This window comes from Spodoptera frugiperda, chromosome 12 (genome assembly GCF_023101765.2).
Source record: "Spodoptera frugiperda isolate SF20-4 chromosome 12, AGI-APGP_CSIRO_Sfru_2.0, whole genome shotgun sequence".
NCBI lineage: Eukaryota > Metazoa > Arthropoda > Insecta > Lepidoptera > Noctuidae > Spodoptera > Spodoptera frugiperda.
This window is the reverse complement of record NC_064223.1, coordinates 7,613,919-7,627,199: the sequence shown is the minus strand read 5'-3', so window position 1 is coordinate 7,627,199 and position 13,281 is coordinate 7,613,919. Positions and strand designations below refer to the sequence as shown.

At 34.5% G+C, this 13,281-nt stretch overlaps 2 protein-coding genes across 8 annotated transcripts in view; one reads left to right on the top strand and one right to left on the bottom strand.

Annotated features, from left to right (window-relative positions):
• The first annotated feature begins 512 nt into the window (after positions 1-512).
• Positions 513-12,503, top strand: LOC118262199 (multiple C2 and transmembrane domain-containing protein). Its single transcript, XM_035573361.2, has 13 exons — positions 513-704; positions 1,997-2,243; positions 3,211-3,350; positions 3,739-3,885; positions 5,817-5,997; positions 6,539-6,720; positions 7,593-7,809; positions 8,938-9,083; positions 10,207-10,352; positions 10,986-11,154; positions 11,644-11,753; positions 11,877-11,974; positions 12,208-12,503. Exons 1-13 carry the CDS (start codon positions 625-627, stop codon positions 12,289-12,291), a joined length of 1,947 nt encoding a protein of 648 aa, XP_035429254.1. The 5' UTR covers positions 513-624; the 3' UTR covers positions 12,292-12,503.
• The window catches only part of LOC118262198 (multiple C2 and transmembrane domain-containing protein), a 46,903-nt gene continuing 46,097 nt past the window's right edge, over positions 12,476-13,281 (bottom strand). For all 7 annotated transcript variants that reach the window (XM_050697793.1, XM_035573357.2, XM_035573358.2 and 4 more), the window contains one exon: positions 12,476-13,156. In XM_050697793.1, coding sequence (XP_050553750.1) covers positions 13,091-13,156 — 66 coding nt within the window. In that variant the 3' untranslated portion in view covers positions 12,476-13,090. The remainder of the gene's footprint in view (positions 13,157-13,281) is intronic.

The window sequence follows — 13,281 nt, the reverse complement described above, 5'->3', positions numbered from 1 at the left end:
CTTAATATCTAAGGAGGAAGACTTCTACAAAGATAAATTATAGATATCCATACTATTATTCCTCTTAGATAAATATAATAATTAGCAATGGCCGCGTGGGAAGTAAGTGTAAATGTTTATAATCTCAATTACTTATGCTATAGTAAGCAGATATTTAGTTTACTTTCAACCGTACCTACTGATAAAAATGAATTAGCTGTAACATTTACCTACTGGAGTAGGTAATTGTATTACTTAATAACTAAGTTTTTAGGTACCTAAATATTTGCTTGTTAATCCTAAACAACGATATGTTGTAGGTACCTAATTAACTTTTGGTAGCCCAGACAACAGAACAAGCTACTTACATATTGTCCAAAAATTTACCAACAATGCGGGAATGACAAATTATTGGAATTGAAATTAAATAGATAAGATTTGATAGCATTTACTTATATTTTGTTAGGTATAGTGAACCGTATCTAGTAATTATTAATGTGATTATAATTTTGTTATCGGACTTACATACAAGGCTAATTCCAGTGTATCAACATCTTACTTCTCAGATGGTTTAAATCGTTGCTCATATGTGGTGTCGTGTTAATGTGTTGCAAATAAACAATAAATAAATCGACCATATTTATTATGGAGCTGAATCAAAGAAGTTTGCAAAAATCGAGGCATTCTCTCGATAGTGCTTTAGTGTCTAAAAATGGTTCTGGATTGTAAGTATTTTCTTTTGTGTTAAAATTAAGTGTGAATTTAGGTGTTTTTAGTACATTTTTAAGTGAAAGAAATAGGAACGAAATTGTTTAATTAGGTATTAATATTTTTATATTTCGGTTGCGGTGCCTGGAGGATTCGAATCCTCCTAACGGCAGGTCTTTTGACATTTTCCAACATGTTACATTATCTTAGATTATTTAGGGACCACTGACAAAAACGTAGGCTTATAATTTCTTGTTGTGGTTTAAAAGCGCCAACCTGCATTAAGAAGCGTGGTGATTAATGCCCTTATTTTTCTTTTTGCTCCACACTACGATTTTTTTCTGTATCGTGGGTGCGTTTACAAACATACAATTTTACATGCACATGACCTGAAGACCCGAAACAACAATTTGTAGATCACTCAAAGAGTTGCTCCGTACGGAAATTGAACCCGCTAGATAGACGTTGCACGGCACGCACTTGCGCAGACACCGCACCAACCATGCAGTTGAATCTCACGTGAACAATCATGCTTTGGTCAGCAGTGGCCACTTATGGGCTGATGATGATTTTTACATGGTCATTAGTATTTTATGATGTAGTATTATTGGATTTGAGAATAAAATGAATGAGTAAGACGTAGGTACCTAAGTAATTAATTGTTTAGTTAAGTACGGTTTTACTATAGTTTATGGTATTTTTTATTTGCCACATGTAGCTAAACGTACCATCACGTGTGCTATAGGTAGGTACATACCCTGAAGGGATAAAATTTTCGGTAATTAATGTAGCAAATCGATCCTGCTAATTTTTAAAGCCAGAGACCAATTTACACATGTTCTAAATATTGGCTGTTCCAGATAAATGTAAGAAACAAGGAAAAGTAGTATTTCAAATGATAATGTATTTATAAGAGATTTTTTGATAGGTTTTTATGAAGATGCATTTCAGTTTCTGAAGTAAGAACTTTGGGATTTCAATATTCATAAATACAGTCGGTCTGTTTATCTATCTAACAAACCAACCCAACCAACAGACACAATAATTTGTGTCTGTTGGGTGTGCGTAGAAAATCTATTGACAAAACTGAAATAATTATATTCGGCATTACGTATGCTCCAGCAGTAATTATTCTGTAAAAACTAAATTTTAAATATTATAATGTATTATTATTTGCTTATATTAGTGTAGAATAGATTATATATCTAGTTGCTTAACTTAGCTAATTAACTATATAATCTATTCACAATAGCAATAAATAAACCCGACACAAAGCAAACAGTTCCAATCACACACCTTTCATCGACAGGTGGCGCCCTTCTTCAATTGCAAACATAGCCAGTGATTACCTCAGGAGACCAGACCCGGTACTTCAATCCGTGCCTGTGAACAAAATAAGCAACGGGCTTGTTGCCAATAATGTTCAAAGCAACGGTAGTACCTGCAATGGTAGCAACAGTCCACAAGCGAGCAATCATATGAACAATGAACAAAGACGACCACCTACTCCTATTCCTGGGTTACCGACACCTCCTCAAACACCTACTGATGAAAAGGTGATAGAAGTATTAGTTTATAGTATTACCCTGCAAACGAGCATACAGATCCTAGATGATTCTAATCCTGATGGTAAGCAATCGGCGGCGCTTATATCGCAACACTAATGTGGACATACAAGTGCGTGGCCACATTTTTGGGGAATAGCAATTTTAGGATAGGGAATTAAGGGATTGTGATTTTTTTTATCATAAGTAAGGTACTTATCGTATTTTTATTTACGTAGATATATATGGTCGGTTCTTCTTCCTTCTGGCTTTTATTGCAATAATATCTGGTTTAAACACTGAAAGTTAATTAATTAAAATAAACACCCCCATGTTCATTGAAAATATTTAAGGACCATAAAAGCTTCCCAAGTTGCAGTGTTGTTGTCCGATGTTGTTCCTTGACTTTTCAAGTGAATCTTTTACCTTGAACTTTGTTTTGTAAATAGTAATGAGCAAAACAAAAGAGGATCCATCTAATTTGGTGCAGTTATCTTTGTTGTCTTTAAAATATCGCTATACAACCTGATACACGTACACAATACATTTGTGATTAGACAAGGCAATACGCACGCGATCGATAAAAAAATGGACTCGAAAAATTTAACTGAAAATGAAAAATGTGTCATCGATTAAAAAATGTACTTTAATTGAAAAATAAGCAAACTTACCAATTCGATTTCTAGTTTATATAAGTTCGAGAATATCATTACTTACATAAGTAGTTACCCACATAGTAACATTACCTATGTACTTAATTAAAAAAAGATAACTATAGGTAATTCGTTTGCTTCTTTATGTTACTATGTTTCGACATAAATAATACATTAATACATACCTACTTGTGTAATTAAGAAATAGGACATATAGGTAAGATATTAGACCTTAAGTTGCCGTGCCCGACAGGGTCCCAAATACCTATTATTTAGGAATTTATACCACATTAAAAAAGCAAATAAGGATTTTGAATCTGTTACAGCAAAAAAGCGATCGGAAATTCTCTCTAAGGTTGGACAAAAACGCACGAAATACAGTTGTCAATGTGGTCATTGTGGAAGCTAAGGGACTCCCAGACAAGCCGCAGGATGGCGCTTCACACGCAGTCTACTGCAAATTCCGGTAAAAAGTATTCTATTAACCATTTTACTTGTACTTATTTCGTTTAAAATTAACTACCTAATAGTAAATGTGCATGAATGTAGGCCAATGAGTTAATTAATATTTGCAGTCCAATGAGTATGTAAATATTTAAGACCTTAATAATATTTACAAGAGTTCGTAAAATTAATAGGGCATAGGTAAACAATGCCTATCATTATAATAAATAGTGATCAACATTGATTTAATCAATTCAATAATTAGGACTTTGTTCTAGAATTTATCGACAAAGGAAGTTAACAAGGAAATCCTACAAAGATTGCGAAATATGTGACTCATAAAAAGTGATAAATTTATATAAGCTTAAATCAAAAAATATTTCATTACAATTTCACCACATTTGTTACAGTTTGGGTTCTCAGTCGTACAAATCGAAATCGGTTCCCGCCACAAGACAGCCGCAATGGAGGGAAAGTTTCAGACTACATCTGCGCAACGATCAGCTGCTAACTATATCGTTATGGGATAAAGGGAAACAGAAGAATTTTATGGGCAGGTATGGGAAAAATGTTTTAATACTTATAATACTACTAAAAATATTTATAATACTTATTTAGTAGGTACCTTCTTAGTGATTACACTTGTTAAACTGTTGTACTACCAACGTGTATTTTTGCAAAAAATCAAACATCGATAGGTCCACGTTATTATATTAGATTACTACTAGCTGTCCTGTGGCATAGATTACTACTAGCTGTCCTGTGGCATATAATGATATCCTATCACCCAAGTTACCCCACACCGTGTCTGTATATGAAATTTCATCAAAGTCCGTTCAGTAGTTTCAGCGTGGTTTGCGGATAAACCCTTCAAATAAACAAACTTTTTCACATTTATAATATTAGTGTAATGTACTAACTATTACATATGCCATAATACGTAGATTAACGTATTTTAAGAGGACATCATCAGCCTTTTACAATCATATGATTGACTTTCAACACGAAACATTTACTTACGCAGCGCAGTACACGCGGCAATTTTCCATTGTAAATCTCTATAGGTAACCTTCTAGTTAAAACATTTATTACGTCTTACAGAATTAAGTACAAACGATATTTGTTTACATCAATAAATGTATTTGATTTTGTAATACCTTCTATGCGTTATCGAATATCCGTTTATAAGTTCTCACATTGAACTATTTAAATACGATAAGATGTACCAATGTACCTCTAATCTGTCTCTACAGATTATTAATAGATAGAGATAAGTACCTTCTTAGAATAATAATTCATTATTTTTCTGTACGACTACTGTCAAATAGTAACAGGTATGTATGTGTTAGAAATAGACACAGATTAAAAATATATTGTTTTATGGTATAAATCGGTAAACGAGCAGACGGGTCACCTGATGGTAAGCAATTGCCGCCGCCCATGGACACCCGAAACGCCAGAGGCGTTACAAGTGCGTTGCTGGTGTTTTCGGGGTTAGGAGTTGAAGGGTTGTTGAGAAATTGGGAAGGGGTATGATTGGGCCTCCGGTAACCTAATTCACATAACAAAATACAACACAAGCGTTGTTTCACGTTGATTTTCTGTGAGACATGATATTGCTCCAGTCGAGCCCGCCCATTCTTGCCGAAGCATGGTTCTCCCACACTTAAGATAGAAGTATTCATTCTGTAAAACCAGTACTTATTAATTGAAACATTTATACCCATTTCTGAAAACACAGCATGATTTTTGACTTATTATAGACTAACGTCTGAGTTCAGATCACAGTCCATTTTAATTTATTTGACCTGAAACCTAGTTTTGGTCATAATTATCTTAAGTAGACATAGATATTAAATGGACTAGTCTGTGTTTATTATAAATACGGGAGTCTGATCTAGTTAATTAATGAGTGAGATACGTACAGCAGACATGAACTCATTGGTTGTTTGTATAAACGTGCAGCTTATCTGATTGACCTTAACCCCCCAGGTCAGTGGCAATAGGTACTGGGCAGACCGCCACTGAACTTGGACATTTACTTACATATAATTTTTGCTTGGTTTGTTTACTTCGAAGGTCTTATCTAGGGACTTCCTATCTTTCCTACATACATACGTACTAGTTGACCCGGCAAACGTTGCTTTGCCTTATAGATTATTTTGTCAAAAACAATTAAGGGTGAACAACCAGTATCACTTGTAGGAAAATAGCCGATTCTCAGACCAACTGTAAAATATAAAATTTGGTAAAAATTGGTGAAGCCGTTTCGTATGAGTACGGTAACTAACATTGTGACATGAAAATTTTATATATTAGATTACCTATGTCTTGAGTCGAATAATGTTTATAATTGTTTTTATTTCAATTGTTTAATTAGTGTTTAATTAGGAAAAATTCCATTAAAAATATAAAACTCACTCACTTCAAGTCAAATCCTATAAAAAATGTTCAATCTTTGAGGTACTTAGTTAAATTATTTTGAAAGTTGTGTTCTAGACCTGTCAACTCGAGAGAGGGAGCGCACACACGACATATGGCAGGATCTGGACGGAGGCTACGGTTCCGTACATCTGTCAGTAACATTGTGTACCACACGGACGATACACGACCCTGACCAATCGACCTCGAGCAATGAACCAAATGTGGAAGACTTACGATCAAAATATGTATGTATATAATTATAAAAATGTAATTATTTTAATATGTTCTATTCAAACATTTCGAGAGTAGACCATTTTTGTAGCACTTCTTAGGCCGCAGCGTAAAAAGGACTACGCGATTAAAGACTTTTCCAGGTGTAGCATCTCGTAGCAGTGCTACGTGTAGAGAGATTTCGTAGCCAGGTTTGCGTAGCACTACTACGTAGAGTTAAGGGTGAAAAGGGAAATTGCTACGTGATTATTTTAGAGTATGTTTTATCGTTGTTGTGAAAATTAATGTAAAGGTAGACATCATAGAAATAGAGATAGCCAAAGTTAAGTTTTGTATAGTATTTAGTTTAGTTTTGGTTTTTGTGTAGAATTATTTCGTTAAGGATTTTCGCATATCTAATTCTTAAATTTAAAATAATACACTCTCACGTCACTTTCAGAAGAGATCAATAACTTGTCGTAAATAATTGACAGATAAAACTAAAGTCAACTGTATTGTTATCGGGCATTGCATTTACTCTTGAACCATCGAGTACTACATATTATTATTTTTCAGGCTTTCTATAACTTGACGCCAGACACAAGTATTGTTGGCCAGTTACATGTAAAAGTGATTGGGGCTAAGGGGCTGTATGGCAAGCCAAATGCATACTGCACTTTAGAATTGGACAATGAGAAGATCCAAACTCCATCAGTCAGTTCTAGTTCGGAACCTGTGTGGAATAAAACCTACGTGTTGTGAGTGTCTTCTATTTACCTACTTATTATGTTTATAATGTGATATTTCAACTGGCACTTCATTTACGTTTGTGTTTCCTCCACTTTCCGCTAAGGCTTTTGACTGCACGGTTGGTGCGGTGGTGGCAACCGGCTCCTGCGCAGCTAGTAGCGGGTTCAATTCCCGCACGGTGCAACTCTTTGTGTGATCCGCAAATTGTTGTTTCGGGTCTGGTCATGTGTATGTGTAAAATTGTATATTTGTGAACGCACCCAAGATACAGGAAAAACTTCCTAGAGAGGGTCAAAGTTTAAAAAAAGTTTATGCCCCTGTTGCTTGATTGCTTGTGTATTGAGTTATTTTGATAGCATGTTTTGCATTGTAAAAGAATTCATTGTATTATCTAATCAATCTACACCTCCTGCGTTTGCGCAAAACACATACCTACCTATCTAAACATTTTTCCTTCCCAAGTTCATAGATTCTCGATAACACAATCGAATAACAAACGAAAAAACATTTACTGACGTTTTTTTAAAAACATAATCAAAGAAATAACAATTTGGCATCAGCTATCGGAGGATTAAGTAGTGATCTAGTGATAATTGATAGTCAGCTATCTTCCGCTTGACTTTTTAATTAGGCGTAAATTATTTGCAAAATTTTGTACAATATGTTTGTATGGAATAAGGCAGCCGCAGCAGACGAGCCGATGGTTTAACTGATGGTAAGCAATTGGCACCATCCACGGACACCAGCAAGACCAGTGGAATTACAAATGCGTTGCCGATGTTTTGGGGGTTAGATGATGGAAGGAATTAGGCCTCTTATAACCGCACTTTTAATGGCGATCCCAAATGTGATATTTCAATAAAATATTCTTGATTTCCAGTAATATATACGACGTGGCATCAACTTTTGAGCTGAAGGTGTATGATCGCTCCATAAATTCGTTGCTGTACGACTTTCTGGGCAGAGTGATCATACCATTGCTCCGGATAAACAATGGCGAAGCTTGCTGGTACGCGCTCAAGGACAGCTGCAAGAAGAAGGGGGCGCGGGGCAACTGTCCCAGAGTACGACTGGAAATGAACATATTCTGGAATCCTGTAAGTATTTCTTTTGACAAAGTTAACTGGCACTTACAGAAAATGATAGGAATTTAATTCAACCAAGATAGTTTTCTCAGACTGTACACACTAGTTTTATAAGTTTTTTAACATCTACCTTTTAACAAATAAATAAATAATAAACATAGTAAATCCCGCATGTTAAAAGTAAATGTTAGCAATTAATAGATGTTATGAGTGCGACGACTGATATCGCGGTGCGAATCAGTGATTGATGGGAATTAAAAAAATGAAAACGTTAGAATACAAGATATTTTTATGGTTATATTACGAAACGAAATTCTTCTATTTATGAATAACCTGGTACAATTCTTAATTTGGTAAATTCTTCAACAAAAACAATTTATTAATATTATATCTTTAATTGTCTGTGACATTGGGTAATTTGGATATTTAAACTATGTCGCCATAACTATAAAATTAATCTAGAATCCTAATTCAACTCAAGGATATTGAACTATGTACGGTACGTAGGTAATACTGAACAGCTGGTACGTTAGTACTAGCTCACGTGCTATGAAAACACAAGTTCATAATAAATTAATGTTGATAACAAACTGCGATAATTGTTTTGATTGTGACTATAATCCGGGAGATTAATTATTCACCTTGCGCTACATGTGGGATTTTTAATTAGATGTTTGAACTAATAAATTAATTAAAAATCACGGTTTTGCTCACGAAAATAATGGAGAAAAACTCTACTAGTTTCGAATCACAGAGGGTCTCCTGATCATGCGCAGACTACGTACAGTAGTGTAGTCCCTCTGTGACTCGAAACTAGTAGAGCGTTTCTCAATTAATTTACGTGAATAAACCGTGATTTTTAGTTAATTTAGTATGTCTCACGATAGTTATTATAAAATATAGATGTTTGAACCTTTGTTTATTCATTGATCACAAATATAGTTCTTGATTATACACTTGTACGGTTCAAAGTTCGACTTGTAGGATGAGTAATGAATTGGACTTTTCATTAGCTGATTCATATCCGATCTTTGTACATTATGCAAATAGATCTATAGGTATTTAGATTATCATGTTTAAAGACATCCATTATTTGAAAACTACGTGGTATGTCTATATAAATGACGTGTCTTTTTCCAGGTGATGGCTTCATTGAAACTGTTTCGTCCGAAACAAGTGAAGTACATAACGAAGCCGCCTAAGTTCGACATACCACTAATTTACAAGAACTGCAAGTTTATCAGAGATACATTCGATGCTCTCTTTATATTCAATGAATATTTCAAGTAAGTACCTATCTTTTTGGTATCAAAAGTGAATACATCTAACTTTGTGATAGACTGGGCTAGATGGTTTCCAATTACCGGGATATGAAGATAAAGAGTTAGTAGACCTTCATTATATGCCTTTGTGCAACTATGCCAATTTTCATCCAGATCCGTACAACACTCCTGACATGATTTCACTAACATGCTTCAAAACTTCTGAGTTTACAAGAACACTTGCTCCTGGCAGGCTACGCCCGCGTTCCCGTGGGATAAAAAGATCCTATCACCCAAGTCAGCTCATACCCTCTCTGCATACCAAATTTCATCTAAATTAGTTGGGTAGTTTGAGCGTGATTGACGGACAAACATCCAAACAAACAAAATAATATTATTATAATACATTTATTGGTTTGATAAATATACAAAAGAAACAAACGGTCTTCTATCAGAACCTGACGACACTCTTTTTTTTACTTTCGGACAGGTACATATTTGGTAATCTTATGAGTGCAAGTAAGTATTCACGTGATTACAAGAAGAATCGCACAGTTTTGTACATGACTCACAAGTCTTTATATGGATTTAGCTAGAAAATCTATATTAGATAGGGACTTTTTGCTACTCATTCTCATAACGGATATCTACCGAGTTTTTATTAAAAAATGCATTTAATCAAATGCGTGATACGTTATCTCTATCTTTTAATGACTTGTGTGATTGACTGCTTAGTTTATTTTATTTACACATTTCTGTACACGTGTGTGTGTGTTACACATGTAGGATGTGCAATTGTATCCATGTGCATTATGCTGATAAGGCTGAATCGACCTCAAACTTGAATGCACGCGATTTGATTCTGCTCTTAATGTGATATCCGGGTTGAAAAAAATTGGTCTATGTGGGGTTTTGAAATTCTTATTATGAGCGTATTTGCTACAGATTCACCCTCATACTATTATGGGACTTATATAACTGAAAATAGGAAAAATGGGTGTTACATATATAGCATAGCTACTTAATCCAAATAATAATTAGAATAAGTAGCTATATATGCTTCACCTTCTGAAATGGGCGCTTCTACCTTCCCGTTTGTGATACCTTTGATTTATAAGTTCCAACTTAATTTGTTTAATTTTTGCAGGATATTTCTGGAATGGGATGATCGAGAGTTATCGACGACCATACTTTGTTCCTGGTTAATATTCTGGTACTATTTCGACCCATGGATGACACCATTACTTATTGCCGCCCTGTTCCCAGTCATATGGTTTATTGATCATAAACTACGTAAGTGATTTTTTAACTTATCGCGAATGTGTGTGAGTGACTGATTACTACCGTGAGCCTATGATGCTTTGTACACATAAACTGGGGGTGACGTCCAAGCTTACGAGCTGCTGACATACATCACAGATGTCGCTCAAATCGCTTGTCGTAGCATCTACTACGTCTACTTTTGTACACTGAAGAAAAAATCTTTTAATTGAGCTTTGATGTTAATTGAGATATTATAAAATGCCGTTCTAAATACCACGGTTGATCACAAAGAGTTCAGCTATAAGGCATTGAAAAGCGAGAGAAGGCACCATACATTTTGAGGAAAACAAACATGCTATACTGTTATTGTCCCAGAGCTGCAGACTGCCTGGCGAGTAACCTGCAGGGCTCCAGCTCGAAAAGCAAGAGTAGGAACGGGATTTTAGTAAGAATCGCCTTCCCCAAGGCGATAGAAGGCAGTGGATGATTTTCCCTCCTTAAAAAAAAAACTGTATTATTTTTATTTACATTTATCATTTTATAACTGCAATATAGCAATAAGTGAAAATGCTTTTAAATTATCATTTTCAAAACTAATTGTATTCCTATCTGTATCTATAGCAATGTTGTATCTTGTCGATAAGATAATTTCGTTTGTTCTAGATCAAGAAACGAAACTACCAAATGATGAAGGGCCCAAAGACTGGAACAAGGGAGATGATGGACAGGGCGAAGAGTCTGTGTCAGATAAAATTAAAGGTCTGCCAGATATGACACTCACTATAACAGCGGGTATAGAGTATCTAGTCTCAGTGGCTGAAAGACTGTATAAGTAAGTTGTATCTTATTGTACTATTATTGTAAGCATGCATGTTGGAAAGCGTTTATCCGTTTCTTCATATAGGTACCTATGTGCGTTAGGAGCTAATAAGATTTACTATGACAAGAAATGTCTGAAATAAGTTTACGAAGTAGGTTCTATTATAATCTTATCGTCTATCGGCATTCCCAAATGATGGATGTCTGTCAGTCTGTCCGTCAGTGAAGCTCGGTGCTCGTTCTAAAGTGTAGCTTACGAGGTTTAACTTTGAAGAGTATAGTTAGGCATTTAACTCAAGCTAATGTTCAAAGATTTTTCACCAGATTTACTTACCTATAGCTTTGTGGTACGTATATCATCACTTTTATTACAAAGTGTAGCCTAAAAATAATCTTTTTAAACTTCTGTCTAATGCTATTGTGAATAAACTATAGCTCTGTGAATTTTTCTTTAATGTGTGTGTAATTAAATGTACCTAAATTGTAATTACTTATTTTTCAGTTTAGCAACATTCAAGGTCCCGTTTCTGACTATCTTGTCGATGATATTGTTAGTGATAAATTCAGCACTTCTCTACTTTGTTCCTTATAAATACCTCATGATGGGATTTGGTAAGTACCTACATAACTGGATAAGCGAATAAAAATATAAACAACTATTGGTTGGGTTGCTCTAAGCTCTAATTATAATATTGCGTACTACTTACCATGTCATTGATTAATTAAATATTTCAGGTATATACAAATACGGGAGGAAGCGCTTGAACCCAGATCGAATACTGAACAACGACTTATTGGACTTCATTTCGAGAATACCTGACAACAAAATGCTGGTAGAGTACCTTGTTTTAAATTACTATTTCTAAAAGATAAACTAATTTAGGGTTAGTCTATCCTTCGTGACTATGCAAAGTTTAGTGCTTAGTTGCGTTTCTTAGATAGGTACTTCAAGATAATTATAGATGGCGTTATGCTCAACTATCTCAAGCTGACTAGCACTAGTTTGAGTACGTAATTTTATTGTTCTTGTTTTGTTAATTAATTTATGTACTTTTGGGTGTTACAGAGAGATTGGAAACAATTGAGTGTGCCAGAACCTCAAAACAACAAGAGCTCTACAAGTACGTCTTCAGGGAAAAGTTCAACATGACAAGAAGTTTAGTTATAGTTAGATAGATATAATTATACGAGTAGATATCCTAGTCCAGGGCGATATTATATAAGCAATCCTAGGGAACTGTAGTCAAGTATACCATTGTGCCAAATTACCTAAAATAAATTAGAATAGTTTTTATATGAGATTTATATCATATATTTATTTTTAAATAAAACCATTTTTGTAAATAAGAGAATATATAATTATTCATTGTTTCATTCTTAAATTAAACATCACAATTTCATCGTTAACCTAGCTTCTTATTCGAGGTATTTGCATCTTTCATTCTTTTGTACAATGATCATTATTACAATAATCATAAAGTATATTATTGTACTAAATGTTGCTACATTATCATGTCGTTTGTCTTATAATCGATAGGAAAATGACAAACATGACTTATAAACTAATTTATCAGACAAATCCGCAACCACGTTATAAATAAATATAAAAAAATATTTCTTAAATGAAATAATTTTAAAAATGCGGTTGCGAATCTAAATGCTCATTAGTCTAATGGCAAAATTACAATTAATATCACCTATGAGATTAAATTAAATTATAAATAATTTGAGCAATCAATGCAATCACGTAGTTTTATTGCACAATTTTGTGCAAGGCGGTAGCAGTCGGGGCTGTTTGACTTCATAGCTTGGGAGCTGACGGGATCTGACAGGAGCTGATAGGAGCTAACTGGTCCTGACAGCGAAGAGCTCTTAGGAGCTAAAGCCCGCGCCACACAACATCATTACGGGTAGGTAACGTAGCGTGCAGTGCGCCTTTCTTCTCCTATTTATCGCCTCTTCGAGTAAGTTCTGTTGAAGTTGTTATCCGGGACTCTCAGTTCTCGCCATTGTTTCTATAAATAAAAATAATTTATGGCATATGCATGTGCAGTTTACGTAAATAAATAAGTAGGTAGATGACGTTGATGACTGTATAATTTACATGTGATTTAGTTAATATTCGAGTTCTAGAAACATA

Bases quoted from the DNA above. Each gene is read 5' to 3' on its own strand.
- LOC118262199 (XM_035573361.2), top strand. From the start codon at position 625: ATGGAGCTGAATCAAAGAAGTTTGCAAAAATCGAGGCATTCTCTCGAT. The intron at 705-1,996 runs GTAAGTATTTTC...TTTCATCGACAG, and splicing joins TCTAAAAATGGTTCTGGATT to GTGGCGCCCTTCTTCAATTG. The intron at 3,886-5,816 runs GTATGGGAAAAA...TTATTTTGAAAG, and splicing joins CAGAAGAATTTTATGGGCAG to TTGTGTTCTAGACCTGTCAA.